Source organism: Pan paniscus, chromosome 13 (assembly GCF_029289425.2).
Source record: "Pan paniscus chromosome 13, NHGRI_mPanPan1-v2.0_pri, whole genome shotgun sequence".
Classification (NCBI taxonomy): domain Eukaryota; kingdom Metazoa; phylum Chordata; class Mammalia; order Primates; family Hominidae; genus Pan; species Pan paniscus.
The window spans coordinates 60076212-60100280 of record NC_073262.2 but is presented as its reverse complement, the minus strand read 5'-3'; the positions used below and the strand labels follow the sequence as shown (position 1 = coordinate 60100280).

Here is a 24069-nt window from a genome sequence, read left to right as displayed (position 1 = left end):
CACTCCTAATGAATGTCTTAATAAGCATTTCATTTGTGTAACTTGTCACATAAGCATTAATATCTCCTACATATTTTCCCCCTTCTAGTTTTCGTCCTTTACTTATTTTATTTTGCTTTGTCTGGACTGACTATGCATTGATCTCTTGATATTTTATGTGTTCATTTATATATGACAACCATTTCAGGTTGACAATTAAAAACCATGGGTTAGCTAGTAGCTTATGTTTTGGGCCCTTGAAGCAACATTTGAGAATAGGGCTAATAAACATTTCCTGAACAAAGAAACAAACCAACCAAAAAAACACAAAAACCTTCTGCAATTTTCCTAAAAAATAAGTTGTCACCTTTTGTTGATGCTGCTTCTGTTTACAGTGGTAGAATGTGTCCTGAAAGCTTATGTTTATATGATCTTTTCCAAAAGTGCAGAGGAATGAAGGTGATATTATTTATACCATTGACACTATTCTGAGGTTTCTTTCCTTTCTTGGCTGGAAATTTCACGTTAGTCTTCCAAAACTATTACAAAAATAAATCATAAGCAGAAATGAGGTTTTGAGTTCCTGGTTTTACCTGAATTGTGTGTGTGAGTTGGTTGTTTAGAGATTATTTTATCCTACTAAAAACAGTAACGTATTGAATTATTATAGTAAACACAGTCATTTCATCATCATCTCCAAAAACTATAAAGTATTTGGGTTTCATATGCCATTCTAAGTATGCTATTTTTCTTTGGATTTCAGTGTGATTACAAATTGCTATGGTTAATCTTTCAGAGGCTGTTTTAAATACAGACCAGAGAGGAAGTTCTCTTTGGAAGCTTTGGAGTTTTGCCACATTATTTTAACTCTTTTGCCACATTGTATTACTGTCTAAACCTCTTTCAATCTTTTAATTGGAATGCCTAGAATCCTGTCTCCCTACTCTCCTCTGCTATCACTAGAGAATGTAGAGAATGGAAATGGCTGCCTTTATGCAACAATTTCCCAGGAGCTGAGCCAAAGAAGGTGGTAAAGAACAGGTTTTGTGTGTGTGTGTGTGTGTGTGTGTGTGTGTGTGTATGTGTGTATGTGTGTGTGTGTGAGAGAGAGAGAGAGATTTAGAACATTTTACAGTGTATCTTGAAGACCCTGGGATAACTATATGCTTTTTGTGTTTTTCAGCTTGCTTTGACCAGATCAAGTTCTTTAAGTGACTTTTCCTGGTCTCAAAGGTAAAGAGATTGAATTATTTTTTGTCTCTCCCAAAATATTTAGGAACATAGCTCTCCAGACTGTTTTTTCCTCTCTCTCCCTCTCTCTCTCTCTCTCTCTACGCACACACACAGACGCACACATACAGACACACACACAGAATCTTACATACTACAATTTACATAAATGTCAGTTATTTTTAATTGTGACAGTTATTTTTAATGATAGATCTGTGCCAAATGTGATACTTTAATTTTCACGCAGTTTCTTTTTTAAACATTTTTATTACAGAAAGCTTGTTACTGTGGAGAAGCAGGATAATGAAACATTTGGATTTGAAATTCAGGTGGGCAGTTTTCACATTTTCTAGACTTCCAAGGAAGAAAGTGGCATTGGTAGTGTCATGTTATGTGCAAAGAAAAAATGAAGTTAGGATTAGAGAATGATGGAGCCTATGACTTTTATTCAGTGTGTGGCTGTTTGGGGGTAGTTTTTCAGTGTGTTGAGTACTATTAAGGAAAGAAAACATTGAAGATGATAACAAAACCTCTGCGATATGCTCAGCAGTTTGTGCTTAGTTGCTTCAGTCTTCCCTTACGTCCCAGACTGATCAGAAATGGTTGGTATCAGCTAGGTCTTAGATAAGAGAGTGAAATACATTTTACAGATGTGTACTTGATATATTTGCATGTGTTTTGTATAATCATATTGTTATACTGTGTATCAGATTTTAAGTATTTACTTTGGCATTCAAGAGACACTCGAAAGACTATACATCTGTGTATATAGAATGCATATATTCATGGATAGCTCCTGGTATGTTTTGCTACTAGAGTTCATATTGTACATAATGAGCAATCTGTAGCTTTTTTTCCTAATGACAATGCTTTATAATTGTTATTTGAAACACTTGAGAACATTTGGCTCTACTTGCAGATTGCCTCATGCTGTAGGAAATTTTTAAGTCTTTGTAAGTTTCAGCATAATTGCCTAAGAATTTCATTGCTTATTAGCTGTCTGCTTTTTCATAAGCACATTTGTAAAATGGGTGAGGTAGGTCAAATGAAGTCTAACCCAATTAAGTGCAACAGTAGTAGCTTAAGCATTTCTGTTTTTTTTTTCCATAGTACGTTTGCATGTCTTTTGGATGTGTTTTGCATAATCATATTCTTACACTCTATATCAGATTTTAGATCTTAGCTTTACTGCTGCTTTCAGAAAACTTTGGTGTGATATCAGCCCCACAATTGGAAAGTCAGTGTTTATTTTAAGATTAGGAACAGGAAACTGCTAAGAAAAACATGTTTTATGAGTAAAGAAACAAAATGGAACTTTAGCTGCAATGAAGACAGAGAAGGCACTTTGAAAAGAGGATCACTTCTACTTTCCTAACTCTTGTACTTTTAAATTTGGAGAAATCTGTAATTCACCACAGTAATTGGTGAAATCTATAGGTTTTAGAAGCATAGTACTCCCTCTTACTCCCCGGTCATATGAACTACTCCCTATTCTGTTGTAGAGACACTGCTTTTTGTCACTGCTTCTTTTTAAAGGAGAATTATCCTCAAGGATGTGCAGCAGTGGCTACTGAAAACTGGATAAACGACTACTCACCTTTCTTTATTTTTCTTATACTGCCATAATAATGTCACTACTTTCTTAAGTTTTTCTCCCATACCATAAACACTTATTCTCCATGGAGCAAGAGTCAAAACTATGTCAGGCCACAACACCACTGAACTTTTGTAGATCAACATGAACTAATGGCACCTCTAAATGGCAGCATGTAGGTGTTATCTCAGTGATGCAGGAACCCACACTCCTGTAAATTCCCTCTGGTATATGCTCTCCATTGTCAAATACACACCATAATCTATTCCCTAGTACTCATCAGATTTGCAGCAGTTAACAAATAGGAGACATGCTGCTGGGAACTTTTTGAAAATCAGATAGAACCTCATGTACCCATATTGTGCATGCAGTGTGAGTACATGTTTGGGATGTGGCCTACTAGAGGAATGACACTTTGGAAGAGACCAGATCCATGGTTCTCCATGGGAGCTAGTTTTATGCTGCTTATCAGAATCGTGCAGCCCGATAGGCATGCAGACTTTGGACTCATGCACACCTGAATTCATATCCTCCTAATGCCTTATGGGGTCCTTAGGAGTTTTAAATGAAACAATACATGCAATGTACCTAGTGATGTGCCTTACCAATAGAAGATCCACAAATGACTGGTGTTAGAATGAATGTCACTGGGCATGAGAAAGGACAATGAGATCTTCGTGTCTCTAAGAAATGCAGGTGATCATTGTGTCACTGATCCCTTAATGGGAGCTAGAAGACTGGGTAAGAGAAAAAAGCATCCAATTAATACTTTCTGTAGCTTTGGGGTTTCTGTTTTTTTCTATTTCTAACTACCATATTTTACACCCAATGTGAACATATATGGAGGAGCCAGCTACATAAATCAACATGTTTCCACTGCACTGTACTCACTTTGATCTCTGGGAATGGAGGGTAGGGTCTCACTGCTAATGAGAATTGTTAGAACAGTGGTTTCCCAAAGGAGTGTCAGTTATATATTTTATTCATGTACCACATGAACTAGATCAGTCTTTCATCTCCAGAAGGGTCTAGGCTATACTGAGAAGACCCCTGGCAGGAAAGCTGTCAATGAAGTTTCTGACATAGATGGGAACATAGTGCATGATCTTTTAAAGTCCCTTCTACCTTTAAGATATGGGGATTCTAAGTGCCTTATAGATTAGATAGAAGTCCTTTAGAGGTGAACAGACCCAAGTTTCTAGAAGTTGCTTGCACGTGGCTGACTTGTGGTGCCTCAGGGATTATTGAATAAGAAAGAATGAACATCAGACATCAATTTTTTCACACGGAAGTACTACTTTAATGTAGCTTAATTTTAGGAATCAGATGTTTAAAAGATGTACTCTACTCAGAACACTGATTTTGCTTCTAAGTGGAACTAGACTTCATAATTTAAATGTGTGAAAAAAAGAAAATTATATTTGTTATAGGTCATTGGGACACTATATCTAGCAAACATTTATTCAGTGTTTTGGTATAATTAAAAATAAAAAAACCCACCACCACCAAACTACTTGTGCCTAATTGAGGCAAGGGTTGAAGCTTAACTTTTTCTAATTTAGTTGGGTGACTAATGAACCGGTGAGGATTCAGGACAGGCATACCAGAGGGTGCTCAGAAATGAAGGTAATTGAGTCAATTATAGTACTTTTGAATAAATGCAGGGCAGATTGTCATTATGTGCAGAACTCTGATTTAAAATAATCATTGTTGGCATGTCTCCTTGCTGCATGTGTACAATTTCATACTCCTATAATGAGTGTTTTAGCTTGGGAGAACCACTTAGGGATTTTTCTCATTGCACTTGGCCATCGTTGTTTTATCCCATTGGGAAATGAGAAACTCAATTTTTAAAAATAAATCGTGACAGCATCAGGTGATATCTTGGGCTTGAAAATATAAAATCTTGAGCCACTCTCATTTCACTTTCTTTCTCATGACAGATGTCTTTATGAATGGAGTTGGCTACAGATTGTCTGGTAGAATTGCAAAATTGATACCTTGATTTAGTTTATAGTGGAAATCCTTTGTCCTTTGAACTCACCTATTATACTGCTTAATGATAATTGACATCATTTTAAATTTTGGCAAATAGATGTTGAGGTTGTTAAATAGTAACTATATATCATCTTAATTTTTACAGTCTTACAGGCCCCAGAATCAGAATGCCTGCTCCTCGGAAATGTTCACTTTGATATGCAAAATACAGGAGGACAGCCCAGCTCACTGTGCTGGCCTGCAAGCTGGTAACTTAAATTTTTGCTCATGTTAGGAATCATTTAAATGGAAAGAAAATAAAATGTTTTGAGAGTGAAGGTCAGGATGTATTTGTTGCTTTGAGTTTTCTTGGCTCCTTTATGTTTTTAAGACTTGGAGCTGCTTGTTTCATTTGCATGTCAGGAGGGATTATTTAACTAACCAACATAACACTCATTTTTCTTGGCATCTCCCAGGTGATGTCCTTGCAAATATCAATGGTGTGAGCACAGAAGGTTTTACCTACAAACAAGTCGTTGACCTGATCAGATCGTCCGGAAACCTGCTAACGTAACTATCTGTCTAGTTCCCGTGGGGCTTCAAAATGTTATGTTTTCTCATAATGCCTGATGAGTGAATAAATAGGCCTTTTGTTCAGCATTACAAGACGGAGTGAGGCAGTGCACCGGAGCTTTAGAGTGGGGTACAAACATTATCAGTTCCTTTTGTTTCTCAAGATTCCTCACACTTGAACATACTGTCAACATCTGAAGTCAGAGGACATCAATAGCCCAAACGTCTGTGTGGGAAGGATGGCCTTTAAAAATGTATTTTTTTAATGTCAAATTCAATTAAACTGGCACACATTCTCTTTAAACTGGGAAGAACTGATCCAATTTTCATGGTTGATATAATCCTGTAGCTAAAACAAATCAAAGGTCAGAAGGGCTGAGTTTTTCCTCTTATGTGACAAGCCACCTGTTTTTCTCTTCTAGTGTTCCATTTGGAAGGAAGAATAGTCTGTTCAACCCTCCCCACCCTGAAACACACATACTCACACCACATGTTCCAAATATTCCAAACTTCTTTTTTTTTTTTTTTGAGATGGAGTCTCGCTCTGTCGCCCTGGATGGAGTGCAGTGGCGCGATCTTGGCTCACTGCAAGCTCTGTCTCCCAGGTTCACGCCATTCTCCTGCCTCAGCCTCCCTAGTAGCTGGGACTACAGGCGCCTGCCACCATGCCCGGCTAATTTTTTGTATTTTTAGTAGAGACGGGGTTTCATCGTGTTAGCCAGGATGGTCTCAATCTCCTGACCTCATGATCCACCCGCCTCCACCTCCCAAAGTGCTGGGATTACAGGCGTGAGCCACCGCGCCTGGCCCCAAACTTCTTGATAGAACACTGGCTTTCCCAATTAGAGGTTTGACTGATTTTTCTACCATAACAATACTAGCACCTAATAAAATCTTATTAGGATAGTTAAATGATGAAATTCGCTCATTCATTAAAATCATATTTATTGAGCAAATACTATGTTTCCAGCTCTGTGATAGGCTCAGGAGAGACGAAGATAAAGACTCTCATAGTACGTTAATAGTTATGGAAGGAAATGGCTCAGAAAAGCCTGAAATTTAAGTAATGTGTATATTTCAGTTATTGATAACTACTATGAGAAAAGTGCAAAACAGCAATGGCCTGTCATGCTAGGTAAGAAGGCTGCTAGTTTGGCTTAGATGTGTAAAGTGGTCTTTTCTAGGGAGGCGATATTTGAGTTGAGATCTAAATGAAGAGAAGGATGGTCAAATGAACTCCTCGTAAGAGCACTTCAGGCAAAGAGAGAGGTCTCTGAGTGCTCACAATGGGCTTGGCATGTACAAGGGAAAGAGAAAAAGACAGTATAATTGGTATTTGATGGATTAGAGAGAGTATAATAAGAAATGAAGCCAGAGAGTTGGCCTGGGGGCAGACCATGGATCTCTTTGGACATGCCAACAAGTTTGGGTTTTATTCTGATTGAGGTGGGTCATATATTGTCTCATTTATTCTTCACAGCCACCCATGAGGTTAATTTTATTCATATTTATAGATGAAGTGCCTGAAGCCTAGAGGGGGCTTAGTTAAGGTCACGTAACTGGTAAGTGATAGGGCTGGGGTTTGACCACCTGCTCTGGATGCCAGGATCTGTCCTTTTCAGCTACAGCTGCTCCTTGGAAGCTGCCAGTAGAAAATCTGCTGGATGCTCTTCAGTGATTCTGGTCTAAAACTTCAAAGGATGCTTTGGGTGTTTGTGAGAGCAGATTTGAAAGACGGTGGTGGTAACAAATTGATCCAACTCTATAGGTCCTGTGAGTTCAGGGTAAAGGATGAGGTGCTCTTGCTCTAGAGAACCCTGGATCCAAAGGAGAGGAACCGTGCAGAGTCTGAGGGGAACTGCTGGTAGTTAGAGTCAGAAAGCATGTTCCACATGGGTGAAGAGGGTAGACCACAGGTAAATAGGGGTTGTAGATGGAGGTAACTGTTGGAAATCCAGGAAAATGGGAGACAGTCTGTACAAACACTGAGGAAAATGGCCAAATCAATGGTTGCAGTTTTGCCCATACACATCTATTGCTTCAGCAGGTCAAACTGACATTCAATCCCAATGAAACAGATTCATATGGATTCCCACTATTTCTCAGAGAGTCAAGATCACCTTAAGGAGAAAACAGACAGTATATAGCTTGCTACCACCTGATTATTCCTGGCATGATGCTATTAGAAGTAGAAGAAGACTGATCTCCACATTTAATGCTTTTACCATGCCTTGAAAAATTCCTTGCATCTTTATAGAGAGGTACAGCTTAATTACAAGAAGGAACTTGAACCAACACTTTAAAAATTGGTGTGTGATTCACAAATGAAATTTTTAAATCATATTCAGATTGACGGTTTAGTAGTCAAAATAAAAGCCTTTAACTTGAACACACAGAACAAATCAAATCACTCAGAATAGAACAAGTATTTTATTTTTAGAAATGTGTGTGGTGTGGGAAGAACAGAACACTGGTAAGTTGATAATTCTAGGATTAGAGTTTGTAAACTGAATGTTTTGAGATAAAGAATCATATGAAGGTTATTATCTCATAGTAGTTGTACTTCTGTTTCTTCTAGTACCAAAATTATAAGGCGATTTACAGAGGTAAAGCCTCCTAGAATCCTATGGAGGAAAGGATTTCTCCCTCTTTCAAGAAGTAGCATGTTAATTCCATGGTTGTGAAAGCCCCTAGTGCCTATTATTTCTGTTGTTGTGCCCCTTGTGTTCAGCATGGTTTCTAGAATCCAGGTACATAGTAGATGCCCAATAAATATTTACCAAATGAGTGAGGTCATTCAGCCCATCCCCACAAGAACAGATTCTAGTAGAGAGCAGCCATCATTGTCACATAGTGACTTCTATAAAATAAGCTATAGTTTACAAATTAACTAGGATCCTTTCTTTTAGCCACCTTCTCAAGGGGAGTTTTCCCCCATTTTCTTTCTCTGTTATCAGAAGATTTGGCTTTGGTCCAGCTACTCGAAGTGCCATGAGAACTGTAACATTTATATTTCGTTTTTAGTATAGTATGTGCTCAAAGTGTAGTACTCTGTAGTATGGTACTTATTTAAATGAATCACTCATGTTACTCACTCCCCACCTTCCTCTTTTTTTTTTTTTTTCTTAAAACAGGATAGAGACTCTTAATGGAACAATGATTCTGAAAAGAACGGAGCTTGAAGCAAAGCTGCAGGTTTTAAAGGTAATTTAATTTAATGCAGTGAGGCACATTTTTCATCCTTGAATGTGTGAGTGGTAAAATAAAGATCTATTTGAGGAACTGAGATAGCCCTTGAAAAAGAAATGTCGTGATGAATCTAAACTGCTGAATTATCAAGAGCCGCACAATTACCTTTGGAGGAATATCAAATTCTGCAAACCAGTGTAAATCACTTTCTTTCTTCCTCCTTCTGTGTGTCTATGAGGCTCAGAAAGGCAACAGGAAGGCACGCCACTTGAAGAACTCTTCATTAGTGCACCTGTGATCTCTATTGATTTACATTTTGTTTGGAATTAAAACGAAAAAGGTCATTATTTTCCCAAGTGTGTTGGAGGGCCTGGGTTTTTCACTTTTTCCGGGTCCTCTTTTGGTGTCCTTCTCTTCTGCCTCATCCTTAAAACAAAAACCTTATCCGTCTAATCCTGTGACTGTCCTTGAATCTGCTTTCATTGGCAAATACACTAGCAAATTCAAAGGAGGAAGAAATTAGCGTCCAAGAGATAGTAAATAATGCAGGAGGTCCAGTGAAAATTCCCTGGGATGGTTTTTTGAGGCTTTTAAAAATCTCAGTTTTCTGGGCTGATGAGGGTCTCCTAAGCCATGAAGTCCAGACCCTCACTCATGCATCTGAGTCATAGTTCTAAAGACCTCTCTGTTTGTCTCAGTGACCTCTGCATCCCAATCTCCCCCTTGCAGAGCAACCAGGTAGCCAATCTGAGCAGAGATTGTAGTTTACTATAAGCAGGTTGCTTACTTCAGCTTTATTTAGAAATAGCTGCCATTTGTTAGTTTTCTTCATGAAATATGAGCTTATTAATTATTGAGCCCAAGAGAGTGGATTTTATTTTGTATCTTTTTCTTCCTCCACATCCAACTCATCAACAAGTCTTGCTTTCTTTGTCAACATTGGTTTGGATACTCTTGCCACTGTGCTTATCTCTGTGCTTTGTTAAATCAATTTATAAAATCCCTTGAAAAAACCTCTGCTCAAATTTTGATAGGAATTGAATTGTATTTATGAAATAAATGAGAGCAATTAAAATCTTTATGGCTTTCACTTTTCTCACTTTGAATTCAGGATCTCAATCTTTTTATTCAGATCTTTTATGGACTTAAAAAATATTTTGTAATTATCTTCCTATATTTTTACATATCATTTATTATATTCATTCTTGTTTACTTCCTCATTGTTCTTGCTATATTAATCTTTTAAATTTTCAGCCACTTATTGCTAATGATTTTGTTTAAATTTTAAAAATCCAGTTTTGTTGAACTCCCTTTATTCTAATAATAATTTTTATAGATTTCCTTATATTTTCTATATAGATTTCTTATCATTTGCAGATAATAAAATTTTTTGCCCCTTTAGCTCAATTATTGAAACTAATTTATTTTTCCTCTCCTATAGCATTGGCTAGGATCATCAATATACTGTAAATAATGGTAATCTTATGGTTGACTCTAAAGAAAACATTTCTAACATTTTTGTTGCTACATTTTTATGAGGGGTAAACAGTGGTTCATATTGTACTTGAATTTAAAGTTAATTTGTTTTTGCAAAAGAAAGATAATCTTAGTGAACATCTTTTTTAAAAAGTTTAACTTTTTCACCTTTTCTTAGAAAAAAGAAATATTGAAAACAAGAATGAAAAATAGGGCTATATTCTATGGAATAAAGTACTAACTTGCACAAATCATTATTTGATGCCTTGAAGCAATTTCTATTCTTTGCATGTTTTTGCCTTAAGTTTTAATGTACATACTTACCAATGTATGAATTTTTCAGTATCTCCATCCTCTTCCAGAACATCACGAGCACCATACAATGTTTAAAATGCCCATTGAAGACCCTATATTCCTTATTATACTTACTTTAGAGAATTTGCATCAATTTTTTTAAAGCACAAAATACAGATTTTTGTTCTATAGCTGGTAGTGAAGAAATACACCAACTTGTTCGTTTTGATATGTTTGCTGTTGTTTGTTGCATTGTACTCCTTACCTCTAGGTTTACTTTCTTTCTTGCTATAGTCCTTCCTTCTGTGGGGATAAGTAGATTTTTGTGGAAAAATGTTTTTATTTCACTGCTACTATTGGAAGAGAGTTTTGATAGGTAATTGAATTATTCTAAGTAGGTGTTTAGCTCCCTTAGAACTTTGAATATATTACTCCTTTAATATTTTTGTTTATGAGAGAGCTCCTAATTATTTTTGGCAGGTAATCTATATTTTCTGCTAAAGCTTTTTAACATTTTTCCTTTTTCCTTTAAGTCCTTAATTCATCCAGAATAAATTTTTATATATATTATGAGGTATGGGGAAAATTCCAATTTAATTTTTTTCCATATGAATAACCAGTTCTTCCAGTACCATTTATTTTGTAGTCCCCCTTTCCCCTTCAACTGACTTGCAGTAAAACCTCTATTTTTAAGCAAGTTCCACATATGCATGGATTTGCTTATAGGCTTTCTAATATGATCCATGGGTCAATTTGTTTATCCCAAACTGTTTATAATGAATCTTGATATCACATTGGGCACAGTTATTCTTGGTCCTTTGATCATCTATATAAATTATAAAATCAGATTATATGTAAATAAATGTTGGTGTTTTGATTGACTTCAAATTTTATTTATCTATTTTTGGAGACAGGGTCTCGCTCTATTGCCCTTGCTGGAGTGCAGCAACGTGATCATAGCTTACTATAGTCTCAAACTCTGGGCTCAAGCAGTTCTCCTATCTCAGCCTCCTGAATTCCTGGGATTACAGGCCTGAGCCACCATTCCTGGCTCTGATTGCACATTATATATATATATATATATATCAATTTGAGGAAACAACATCATATGGTATTCTGTTTTTTTATTGATAGATGATCTTACCATTTTTTGTTGTTTTCTTTAAAGTCTTTCTAATAAAGTTATAATTTTATGCATATAGGTCTTATACATCTTCTGTTAGACTTAGTCCTCTGTACCTTATGTTTTTTGTTCTTATTATCGTTTCTTTACAAAAATGAATGCTTTGATTGACGTTAATAGACATGTGAAATAAATTTTTCTGTGCTGTGACTATATTCAAACACTTTGCTAAATTATAGAATAGTAATATCTATTCTAATAACTCTAATGAATTATCTGTAGATTATTTTGGATTTACTGTAGAGATAATAACTATCTGTTATGAATGAGTTTTGGTTCTTTTTCTTACTTTACTTCACAGCTTAGGCGCTACCATACAACAATGAATAGAAATTATGGTTGTAGGCATCCTTGTTTTATTCTTGATTTTAAAGGAAATTCTTCCTAATTTCTTTTCCACTAGGAATGAGCTATCTTTCAGATTAAGGAGACTCCCTTCTATACGAAGTTTGCTGGTAGTGTTTATAGTGCTTGTCCATTAAACTTTATCAAATACTTTTTTATGCATCTGTTAAGCTGGTCTTCTCATTTATTCATTTGAAAAAATTCTGTCAATATGTGAATGAAATTTAAATATATTCTAATATAAAGCTACCATTTCATTTCTATGATAAACCCAACCTGGCTTATTCTTGAAATTTATAATTTGTAAATGTAATTACAGGTTCGATTTGCTAATATTGTATTTAGGATTTTGAAAGAGTTTCATTTTTCAGGTAGACTGGCCTGTAATTTTATTTTCTTAGATTATCTTTTTAAGTTTTGGTATCAAGTTTACTAGACTCTTAGCATGACCTGGGGACTGTTTTCCTCTTCTTATTTTCTGGCAGAATTTTAATAATACCATCTGAATCATTTTGTTTTAGGATTCTTTTTTGATGGGAATACTGTTAATGTACTGTTTCAATTACTTTATTAGTTGTGAGACTACTCAGGATTTCTGGTTTTTTTAAAGACAGTTTTAGCGACTTATGTTTTTGTTAACAAAGTTTTTAAATTTATTAACTGAGTTGACAGTAAAATATTATTCTGATGTTTTAAATTTTTGTCAAAAATTGTTTGAGTGTGCCCCCATTTTTTTCTTGCAGTTTGTACCACTTTTTATGCTTCTTTTTTTTTCTTGATAACTCTTTCTCTACGGGATTTTCTATTTTTGGATCTTCTAGAAAACCAGTATTTGTGGCCATCTTTAATCCTTTTTCTGGTTGCTTTAAGATATTCTTTTGTCCTTATTGATCTACGGTTTTACTACAATGCAATTAGTTCTGGATTCATTTCTAAATTTATACTATGTAGATCTTATAGTGCTCTTTCTGTTTAAAGACTTTCTTTAGCTTTGGAAAACTATCAACTCAATCTTTTTGGAATATACCTTCTACACCACTCTTGTATTATCTTCTGGAATTCATGTTAGGCATAGTTTCTTGATTTATCTTTCATGCTTCCTAATGACTATTTCATAGGTCTTTATTTATATTTTTGTGTTATATTCTTTCTGAATTCTTTAGTAACATCTCCAGAAATGTTATTGCTAGCTGTTCTGTACAGAATGTGTTCTTTCTATTGAGTTATAAAAATTACTTTCTTATTATCTTGTAGTTCTTTTTCATGTCTATCTGTTCTTGTTTTGTCATTTCAAATTTCTTGTTCTTATAAACATTGATCTCTCAGAGGATTATATCTCTCAGAGGATTATAAAAATTCTTATTTTAAAGTCTTTTTTGGACACTTTTCTTTTTTCTTTTTTTTTTTTTTGAGACAGAGTTTTGCCCTTGTCACCCAGGCTGGAGTGCAGTGGCATGATCTCGGCTCACTGCAACCTCCACCTCCCGGGTTCAAGGGATTCTCCTGCCTCAGCCTCCTGAGTAGCTGGGATTACAGGCGCCTGCCACCATGCCTGGCTAATTTTTTGTATTTTTAGTAGAGAGGATTTTCACCATGTTGGGCAGGCTGGTCGCGAACTCCTGCCCTCAGGTGATCTGCTCGCTTAGGCCTCCCAAAGTGCTGGGATTACAGGTGTGAGTCACCGCACCTGGCCTTGAACACTTTTCTATTTTCATTTTGTTTAGAGAGAATCTATGCACAAATTATCAATTTTATTATCTTTTTTATCATTAAACATCTGTGTTTGGAGGTTTAGATTGCCTACTTCTCTTGCATGGCATATAGCCTCTCCCTTCAGCACAATGTGATAATTGGATGCTTGCCTCCACTTGGCACTTCAAGGCTATCAATCCAGAGCCAGGTCTGGGGGCTTCCGTGCCTTTCCTGAAGACTCAGTGAGCTGTTTGGCTCAGGTCATGAGGCTGTGTTTAGGTATTCCTGCCTTTCAACATACAAGCTCTACATGAGCCATAGCCAGCAGCATCAGCTTTTCTCAGCCCCCTTTCCCAGTGATGGAGCTTCAGCCAATGTTTTTTTCTTAAGCAGAAAACCTGTCTCAGACCTGTGTTTCAGATAGGTGTATTTAAACCATATATTGCCATAGAATTTATTTCTGCTTCTCCATATCCAGAAGACTTTAAGTTTCATTCTGTTTTCTATCTTGCATGTCTGTCCTGTTTCTAATCTTGAAATTATGAGACTCCGTTTAACTCTTGAGCCAAAAATGTCTTGGTCTGACCCATAGCCAAGGTCAGGCTGGTTTCCCCTCCAAACAGTGACATTTATTTTGTGCATCCTGTGTAAGTGAGCTTTCTTTCCCTCAAAGACTCTTCATTGCGCCAGGGGCTCTTCTTTAGAAACAGTGGTCCTTTCTGATCCACATTTTCAGGGATTCCCTTTCTTCTGACCTATGATTCAAATGTTCAACATGAAAACAGCACATCTAGTGGGCTAGCTGGGAAAGCTAGTTTGTAATCTACTTCTGCTATTTACTGGGTTTATATTGCTTGGGAAATATTTTGTTACATTGAATATTCATTTTCGAATCTGTAACTTTTTAGGGAAGTTATGAAAATTAAGTATCATGTTATCAGTTAAAACACAATTGAAGTACTAAAGTGCCATGGAAATGTTCAGCTGTATGTCTCCTGTAGATTGAAAGCATTGGAAACTTCTTTGGAAGCAATGTGTGATAGCTGAGAGTTGTTTTAGGAAGCCATTATTTTCACGTATTCATTCAACCATTATTTACTGAGCAGCTGCTATGTAGCTGGCACTGAACTAGGCACAGTGAGGTGATGCTGCCCAGTGGGGTTAGATCTCACTTGTGCTTTAGTTCTCATCTAATGAGAGCTCAGATATGTCTAAATAAACAATTGTGATGTCAGTAACACAGGCAGAAACAGACCCAAAGGAAAATAGGGAAGCTTGGTTACAGTTGAAAAACCCTTAGTCACTTTGACACATCTGCTCTTTACACTGGTATTTTCTTGGTTTAAGTGATGACATACCGAAATGACTGGGTCAAATCAACAACTCAGATATTGCAAAACCAGTATTTTTCCAAAAATTGACTGTATATATAAAGTCAGCCAGTGCTGACTTCGTATTTTTAGATAGTAAGTGCAGAAATATAACTTCCTCTTCTTTCTGTCTCTAGTTTTTACTGTTGACCTATCCCTATGCTCCTCAACTGGACGCTAGTCTCTTGTAGGAAATAAATCTCTTTAAGAAAGATGAAAGAGGTTGGTATGTATGCCAGGCACTTGCTAGCCTTATACTCCCTACGTCCCTAATTTTGACCTTCATATAACCACAGATTTACACAGTTAAAAGCTGGGAATAAGGCAGCATAGCAGTCCTTTTTTTTTTTTTTTTTTTTTTTTTGGTGGCAGGGTCTTACCCTATTGCCCATGCTGGAGTGCAGTAGCATGATCATAGCTCACTGTAGCCTCACCTCCCAGGCTTAAGTGATCCTTCTACATCAGCCTCTTTTTTAAAAAAATTATTTATTTATTTTTGAGACAAAGTTTTGCTGTTGTTGCCCGGGGTGGAGTACAATTGTGCCATCTCAGCTCACCACAACCTCTGCCTCCCAGGTTCAAGCGATTATCCTGCCTCAGCCTCCCGAGTACCTGAGATTACAGATGCCTGCCATCACACCCAGCTAATTTTTGTATTTTTAGTAGAGATGGGGTTTCGCCATGTTGGCCAGTCTGGTCTTGAACTCCTGACCTCAGGCGATCCACCTGCTTCAGCCTCCCAAAGTATTGGGATTACAGGCGTGAGCCACTGTGCCCAGCCTCCTCAGCCTCTTAAGAACTGGTGTGCACCACCATACCCAGCTAATTAGAAAAAAAAATTGTAGAGATAAGGTCTCACTATGTTGCCCAGGCTTGTTTCAAACTCCTGGTCTCAAGCAATCCTCCCACTTCATCCTCCTAAAGTGCTGAGATTACAGGTATAAGCCACTGCCCTCAGCCCTCAAAGCAGTATTAAAGCTAGTCTAGACTATATTATGGTACAGAAAGAACAAGAAGTTGATTGAGTCGAGCATTTGATTGATTTATTGCTCGATTTTATATTGGCAACCATAAGGGTTGCTGTTAAATGTTACTAGTATCAAAGTTTGGAAAATTCTGCCCAGTTATTGTTCAATCTTTGAAGACTGAGGAACAAGCCATGTTCCTCTTAAGCATTTAATGATGTTCTTGCAATTTTATTATTTTCTTTCCTTTAATCCTTCTCCAAATATACATTTTTTTCCTCTTCCTTTTTAGCCTTCATCTACTCCTTGCAGATTGCTTTGTGGCAAGGATTGCTTGTTTCAACTAGGCTGTCTTTCCTTTGGCCTAAGAGTCCACAGGCAAACCTGAGCTGTGCCCACTTGCTAGGCTTGCTATAGGGACCTGAATTTGCAAAGGAAGGGGAGCAGTAGAGAATAAATAATGGGAGACAGTGAGCCTATGGCTATGTCTTTTCAGATGCCTTCTGCCTGGTTTGTTTTAGATTGCCATTGCCTCAGTCCCCTCTGTGGGATAGGCCAGGACTTGTGTGCTGTCTTGACCCATGTGGCAGCTACTTAATTCCCACTGTGGGTCTCAGCTCTCGTGTGCTGGGGCAGCCAAGAAGGGAGGCAGTTAAGAAGTTAGGGTGCTTAGCAGTGTTCTAAGTTTAGCCCACTAAGGAAGCATTTCAGATAGTTCTGTTCTCCTTTTTTGTGTGGAAAATAAATAGCTGTCCAAGCCAGGCATGGTGCCTCACGCCTATAATCCCTTTGGGAAGCTGAGGTAGGCAGATCACGAGGTCAGGAGTTCGAGATCAGCCTGGCCAGCATGGTGAAACCCCGTCCCTACTAAAAAGACAAAAATTTGGCCGGGCATGGTGGGGCGTGCCTGTAATCCCAGCTACTTGGGAGGCTGAGGCAGAAGAATTGCTTGAACCCAGGAGGTGGAGGTCTTTGGGCTTGTATGTTGATGATGATATTTGTAGAGCATTAACTAAGTTCTAGTCACTGTTCTAAAAATTTTACATCTATGCACTCATCTAATCCTCATAACATTTCTGGGGTTTAGGCTCTATTACTGTCTTCATCCTACAGATGTGGTAATCCTAGAGTATAAATCCTTGCTTAAACAGCAAGTACATTTTCACAAACCCAAATAATCTTTTTAAAATAATTGTTTAAATAAAAATATATTTTATTGTTTTTCTTGTTTTTTAAAAGAAAGCTTGTTGGTACTACTAGATTATTTTTTGAGGGCATAGTATTCTCAATATCCTCCTTTTATACAGCAAAAATATTTTAAATGGATGAGATGGAATGGTAGTACTAGAAAGAAAGGTAAAAAATTTAATGACAAATCTCAACACCTAGAATTAAATTGCTAGCTTCACTGGGGTTTCCTAATAATAAAAACTTTTTTTTTTTTTTAAATCTCACAGCAAACCTTGAAACAAAAATGGGTGGAGTACAGATCTCTGCAGTTACAGGAACATCGTCTGCTTCATGGTAAATGCAATTTCCTGTTCAGAAACCACACTAACATTACTTCTTTCAGTATTTCTGCCTCAAAGTTGGTTTAAGATTATCATCATTATAAGAAAAATTTGTCTAGTGCTGGTCAAAGAAATGGGTCTGTGTTTCTTTGGCATGAGCTTTGGAATGGCTGTATTTGGAGGAGGGGTAAGGCAAGTCAGACCCACTACTGCGTATCATGACGCAGATGCACATGCACACAGATGCACATGCTCAAAAACAGGCATCTGGAGATTTTAGAAAATCATTGGGGAAGATTGCCTAACTTTCCTTCTACTTCAGTGAATGAATTACATTTCTGAAAACAATCACGGCTAAGGGGCTGTATAGTTTTTAGAAGCTATTAAAGCTGGAATGGTTGCACACTTATTGGGTAGAGCTCCTGTCTTTTGTTTAAATTGCATAAGTTGCATTTATGCAGAGAAATTCTTTTTCATGGCCCCCAAGACAAAGACATAAATGCGTAAGATGAATACAACAGTAAATGCATAGCTCTTGCCACTGAGTGCATTTTTAAGGGAAGGGTTGAGTTTAAAATGTGTTAATTCGCTATTTGTTGTATGATAGATGTAACCAAAGGAATGAACTTTTGTGTACAAATAATTCACTGAAACCACTACGTGGGTGTGAAATATAGCTTATCTCTTCTTTAAATAGCACCAAGCTTAAGTCTGTAACCTAGAATATCTGTTAAAAGTGATAATCAATTTGTTTACCAAAAAAGATAACAATTTAATCCTTAACTAGTCACTAATTTATGGCTTAGAGTTCTGGTATGAACTTCTGTTTTTTTTTTTTTAAATTGAAGTGTTTGAAACTTATGTACAAGTTACTTCTCTTTTTTATGTCTTCATTTAATATTTTTAAAAAATTCATAATAGTTCTTTTGGGTAGTGAAGTTTGTTAGAGAGGCAGAAATATTTAATACAAAAACTTCTTTATGGCCTTGTAAATTCAGCCACCTCCTTGCTTTCTTTAGACATGAGGGCTTTTTAGCCTCATTTCCACTTCTGGAGCATCCTGAATGGCCCAGTGAATATAAATTCTTGCTGTTCTATAGAAACAGCCTTGTATAGACAACATTGTTAGGTCAGGATCCTCATAAAGTCATTGTTGTACGTATTTTTTGAGCAATTGAAGGAGTTCTGCTTTTTCTAGATGTATAGTAAACATCCAGGGCATGTGATTCTATAAGGCAATTGCTCTCCAATCAAAAGAAATTCATCACTTATTGCAAGATGAAATGAAGTAGGTTGTATTAGCAAAAAGGAAAGCATTATGACTAGTCACCATGGGGCTGGCTGTACTCAACCTTGCAAATCATCTGAAAAAAACAGTTTCTTTTTATATTGTCAACCGAGGACAAAAGACAGCAGCAGTGAAGATAATCAGTACAAAATAAAACCATTTTAGAGTGTACCGTATTCTATTATTTTTTCTGAAGCATAGTGACTTACTGATTATGTTTTTCCAAGGCTGGTATTACAAGTTCTCTCTCTCTCTCTCTCTCTCACACACACACACACATACACAAGATACCAACCAACTCAGTTAGTGTGGAAGCAGGGAGGGTCATATTGGTATGTGATTAACATTAGAGTTTGAAGAGCCAGATGTACGTTGTTAAGGATCAATGAAAAAAATTTAGCCAAGCAGATAAAATTCAATTTCTTCAAATAAATTATTACTTACTTGAGGACAAGGATGATTTCTGGGTACAGTATCATTCCAGAGAATTTAAGTATTCCAAAACGAAACTGGGAATATTGAGGTTGGAAGATACATTTGATTTCACAAATCCTTTCTCTAAGAAACACTTTTGAATTACCTGTTCCATAACTGTTTTCTATTTACTTCAAATGGTTTTATAATAATTTTAGAATTATTTTTAAAAGACAGTACCTAAGAATCAGAGAAACTAAGTGGAGAAAATCATGATAGTATTTCCCCAAGTGTATTCTATGGAACCCCATTTCTGTGAGAATTTTAATAAAAGGTTTCAGGGTTATTTAAATTTAAGAAATGATCATTTTGGAGGTTCAGATGCCACACTGGTAGACTGTCAATTGGGCTGAACTGTTCTCATATGAAACATCTTGTTTAAATTTATTCTAATATTATAATTTTTGTGACCATGGAACCTTGGTCTATGAACAATAGTTCAGGAAACCCTACTATAAGGTTTATCAAATGGTCTCATAAACAGTTACTTATTCAAGCACACCAAAGCTCAGTGAAAAGTATTTTTCACCCTTACTCTTTCTCGTGTCATTCAAAGAGAAGTTTTGATGTAGTGTATTTATTTGTAGGGAGTAATGAACAGATCCATTTCACAGTAGACTTTGTGCTCTAGGTGATGCAGCTAATTGCCCCAGTTTGGAAAACATGGACTTGGATGAATTGTCTTTGTTTGGACCCCTGCCTGGGCCAGGCCCAGCCCTTGTGGACCGGAATCGATTATCCAGTGAGAGCAGCTGTAAGAGCTGGCTGAGCTCCATGACGATGGACAGTGAAGATGGCTACCAGACGTGTGTGTCTGAGGACTCCAGCAGGGGTGCCTTCAGTCGGCAGACGAGCACAGATGATGAGTGCTTTATCCCCAAGGAGGGGGATGATTTTCTGAGGAGGTCATCTTCAAGGAGGAACCGGAGCATCAGTAACACCAGCAGCGGATCCATGTCTCCCCTGTGGGAGGGCAACTTATCAAGCATGTTTGGGACCCTGCCCCGGAAGAGCAGAAAGGGAAGTGTCCGAAAGCAACTCTTGAAATTTATCCCTGGCCTTCATCGTGCTGTGGAAGAGGAAGAAAGTCGCTTTTGACGGATTGTGGTGTCCTTTCAAATTAGCTTATTTCACGAATATCTCTAGACTCACCCGGATCCCAGCTTGGTGGGAAAGTGCAGAAGAATTGCAAAACTGACATCCCATTTCACAGCAATAGTGACCTTTATTTAAATTGTTGTGTTATATTTTTTGCTTCTTAAATCATTTTTCAACCTAAACAGCCAATTTCTAAGCAGACAGGAAAACTAAATAATAAGTTAATTAATATAACAAAGATGCAGGTGCCTGCTCATTCCAGTAATGTCTTTGAAAGCAAAACTAATATTTATTTTCTAGATTATCCCTGTGAATAATTGAGAACTTTTTGGAGTCAAGTATGAATAAAGGTGTGGCAGAATATAATAATCTGGACTATTTTCTATAGGATAATTGCTGGGTTATAAAATCTTAGGTTTGCTTATGCCCAGTAGCTCCTGGGGAGGCTTAATAATAGGCAATTTTGAATTTGTTCAAACCTGTAATGGCTTGTAAACAAAGATGACCATCAGCTGTTTCTCACATCTATAGTGACAATAAAGCGGGAAGTATAAGATTTAATAGGAGGGGTTAAGGTTCATGAGAACCATGGAAAGATGTGGTCTGAGATGGGTGCTGCAAAGATCATAATAAAGTCATTTTTATAGACAGTCTAAACAAAATGGGTGGGGATGTCATGTTTTTTGCCCAATTCAACTTTTGTTCTGCCTGAACATTAATGGCAAGTCTAGAACTCTCTGAATCCTACAGCTTTGTAATTTTTTTTCTACAAATGTCTAACATCCAAAACTGAGGGTTGGGAAAAGGACTTTCCTCCTGTAGTTTTTTTCATATTACTTCTCACTTTATATCATATATTCTAAATAGCTATCGCCTCAGCAGTCTTTTGCCTATTGGTTATGTTAGTATCACATTACTTCTAGCCTTTCAATTACTCCATGTTTTATTTAATATCCATTAAAGTCTATGAATTCTCTGTTCTGGTGGCACAGCTATTCATAACCTATATTCTAGAGTAGACAATCTGGACTATGTAATAAATAGTCTGCTGATTTTAAGTTCTCTCTCTCTCTCTCTTTCTCTCTCTCTCTGTGCGTGTGTGTGTGTGTTTGGGAGAAATAGAAACACTTCACTTTAAGTAGAGCTGCTAAATTTAATTAAACTTCTGGTTAAGAAATGAGTTATTTTGAGATAAAAGAGGGTAGGGTAAGGAAGCATCTAAGATAAGAAAGAAATGATAAAGTATGAAAAGATTTCTAGTTGGGACTTGCCTTCTATTAACTCTTTGAACTGAGAAACATCCAGTGGCCTGTGCATGACAGTCACTCATATGAAAGGCAGGGTGTCACACCTTTCACAGAAATGATAGCAATACTGTCTACCATTTACTGAGTACCTAGTTGGCTAAAGACACTTTACGTATGATCCCCACAATTACTATATAGTAGGTGTTAGGCATACAGATAACAAGTCAGGAATTTGGAAATGTTCTCAGGGTCACAAGGCTAGTCAGTGGCAGGGCTAAAATTGGAAGCCAGTTCTTCCTTGCTCTAGTCTATTCCAGATATCTTTTACTCTTTTGGTTCTGTTTAGTGATCATTACAGTACTTTTTATTCCACCCAACAGGAATACTTAAAATGTACAATTATAGATGCTGCACAGATAAGTGCATTTCTTTGGGTAAATAGGAAAACAAACATTTCTCTGTTCCTCATACACAAGTTTCAGACATAGGTTCTTTAATAACTACATGATTAGCAGTGCATTTATTTTCAACAAGAGCTTGCAAACCAGTTATGATTCAACTGGTATTGCTTATTTCTCATCATAGTCTAGAATCATCCTGTTAAAGGTCTACTTATATGAATTCAGCATTTCTTGTTATCCTATTTCACAAAGTCCAGGGGAAGGAAACACCACATTTATTTGAGGAAAGATGACTTTGAAATCTTCTACAAGGTGAAAAAATGCTTTGAGAACTACATAGAATGACATAGGTCATACGGGAAAGCAGATCATAGATCATTTGCTTTTCTTGTGACTTTAATACAGAAGTGTAATATTGCTGTATGACAGTAGACCTCAAATGCAAAAAAGGGGCAAGGAAGGGACGGAGCAAGCATCACTTTAGTTTGCGGTAAGAATTAGAGTCGAGGTATGTTCTGAGAATAAAGAAAAAAGTACTGGTTAACCAAAGTACAGGAAGGAAGGGTATGTCATGTTCTATATTTCACAAGCTGTAAGAAAATTAGCTTTTGTTTAGTAGAAATGTGGGTAAATTTCTCACAGTATAACTTTCAGACTAATTTATGACTTCAGTCGGGCTTTAGAAGAAACTTCTGGTGCATAGTGATTCACTCTGATATAATTTACTAGGAAAAAAATTGAAAAGTGTTTTTTTAACTTGAAAGTTCTCAAATATGTATTACTGGTGAATTCCATTAATTGGCAACCTGTTATGAAAATGCATTTTTCTAGAAGGGCATTTGATAAACCAAATTTGAATCAAGTAGATTGGGAATTACTTTATCATGTGGCTGAAGAACACAACCATGACAAACAGATTAGTAATATATTTTTGGAAGTGAACTTTTATTTATGACTTTCTACCTTGTAATAATTTTATATCTTAAGTGCATGATACAGATAGCATTTAAAATCCCAGTTTGCACTGAAGAGATCAAACTTGGAAATAGTATGTGTGTCTTGATTACCAAAGTACAGACATTTTTGAATGTATACATACTAAAAATAGTAAGTAATACATAACTATATTGAGCCCCTCAGATCATAAAAGTATTGTTATTTTATATCCATTTCCTTACATACCTATGGGCTACAAAATCAAAATTTGATGCCTTTATGAAATAAATAATGCTATTTTTCAGTGTCAGGACTTTCTCTCTCTTTCTCTGTCTCTCTCTCTCTCTCCCTACATTTCTCTCTACCATAAAGAAATAATTGTCTTAAAAGCAGATTTTTAAAAAAACCTAGGTGATTCTCAACATTTACTTCTTTGAGGACCTTAAAAGACACTACTTACTTAATTGAGACTTTGCACTATTAGCTTTTTTATTGCTATTTAACAAATTACTGCCAGGCACGGTGGTTCACACCTGTAATCCCAGCACTTTGGGAGGCCGAGGTGGGTGGATCACCTGAGGTCAGGAGTTTGAGACCAGCCTGACCAAGATGATGAAACCCCATCTATACTAAAAATACAAAAATTAGCCGGGTGTAGTGGTGCATGCCTGTAATCCCAGCTACTCCGTAGGCTGAGGCAGGAGAATCGCTTGAATCCGGGAGGCGGAGATTGCAGTGAGCCGAGATCACACCATTGCCCTCCAGCCTGGGCAAGAAAAGCGAAACTCCATCTCAAAATAATAATAATAATAATAATGATAAAATAAAAATAAATAAATAAATAATAACCACAAACTTAGAAGCCTAAAATATATTTATTATCTCAAAGCTTCTGTGGGCCAGGAGTCTGGGCACAGGTTAGCTGGATCTGCTCAGGATCTCACAAACCTGCAATTTACTGCAATTTTGGTGTTGTTATCTGGAGGCTTGATTGGAGAAGGATCTACCTTTAAGCTCCTTCAGGTTGTTGTCAGAATCATTACCTGGTGGCCATACAATTCATGGCAGCTTGATTCTTAAAAGCTGGTAATGAAGAGGAAAAAGGGAGAGGCTACAAACAAGACAGAGTCTTAAATAATACAATGTTATCGCCTTTGCCATGTAACATAACCTCTTAAGTGACTTCCCGTCACCTCGCCTAATAATGTAACATTAAGATGGGAATAGTATCCTATCAACTGTACCAT

General features: G+C 36.8%; 1 protein-coding gene across 2 annotated transcripts in view; it reads left to right on the top strand.

The window, feature by feature from the left end:
- CYTIP (cytohesin 1 interacting protein) overlaps nt 1–23867 on the top strand; it is a 76953-nt gene extending 53086 nt beyond the window's left edge. For both annotated transcript variants that reach the window (XM_063595377.1, XM_003832709.6), the window contains 7 exons: nt 1163–1212; nt 1484–1538; nt 4947–5049; nt 5257–5350; nt 8488–8557; nt 17325–17391; nt 19772–23867. In XM_063595377.1, the coding sequence (XP_063451447.1) occupies nt 1163–1212; nt 1484–1538; nt 4947–5049; nt 5257–5350; nt 8488–8557; nt 17325–17391; nt 19772–20238 (906 nt within the window). In that variant the 3' untranslated portion in view covers nt 20239–23867. The remainder of the gene's footprint in view (nt 1–1162; nt 1213–1483; nt 1539–4946; nt 5050–5256; nt 5351–8487; nt 8558–17324; nt 17392–19771) is intronic.
- The last annotated feature ends 202 nt before the right edge of the window (nt 23868–24069 follow it).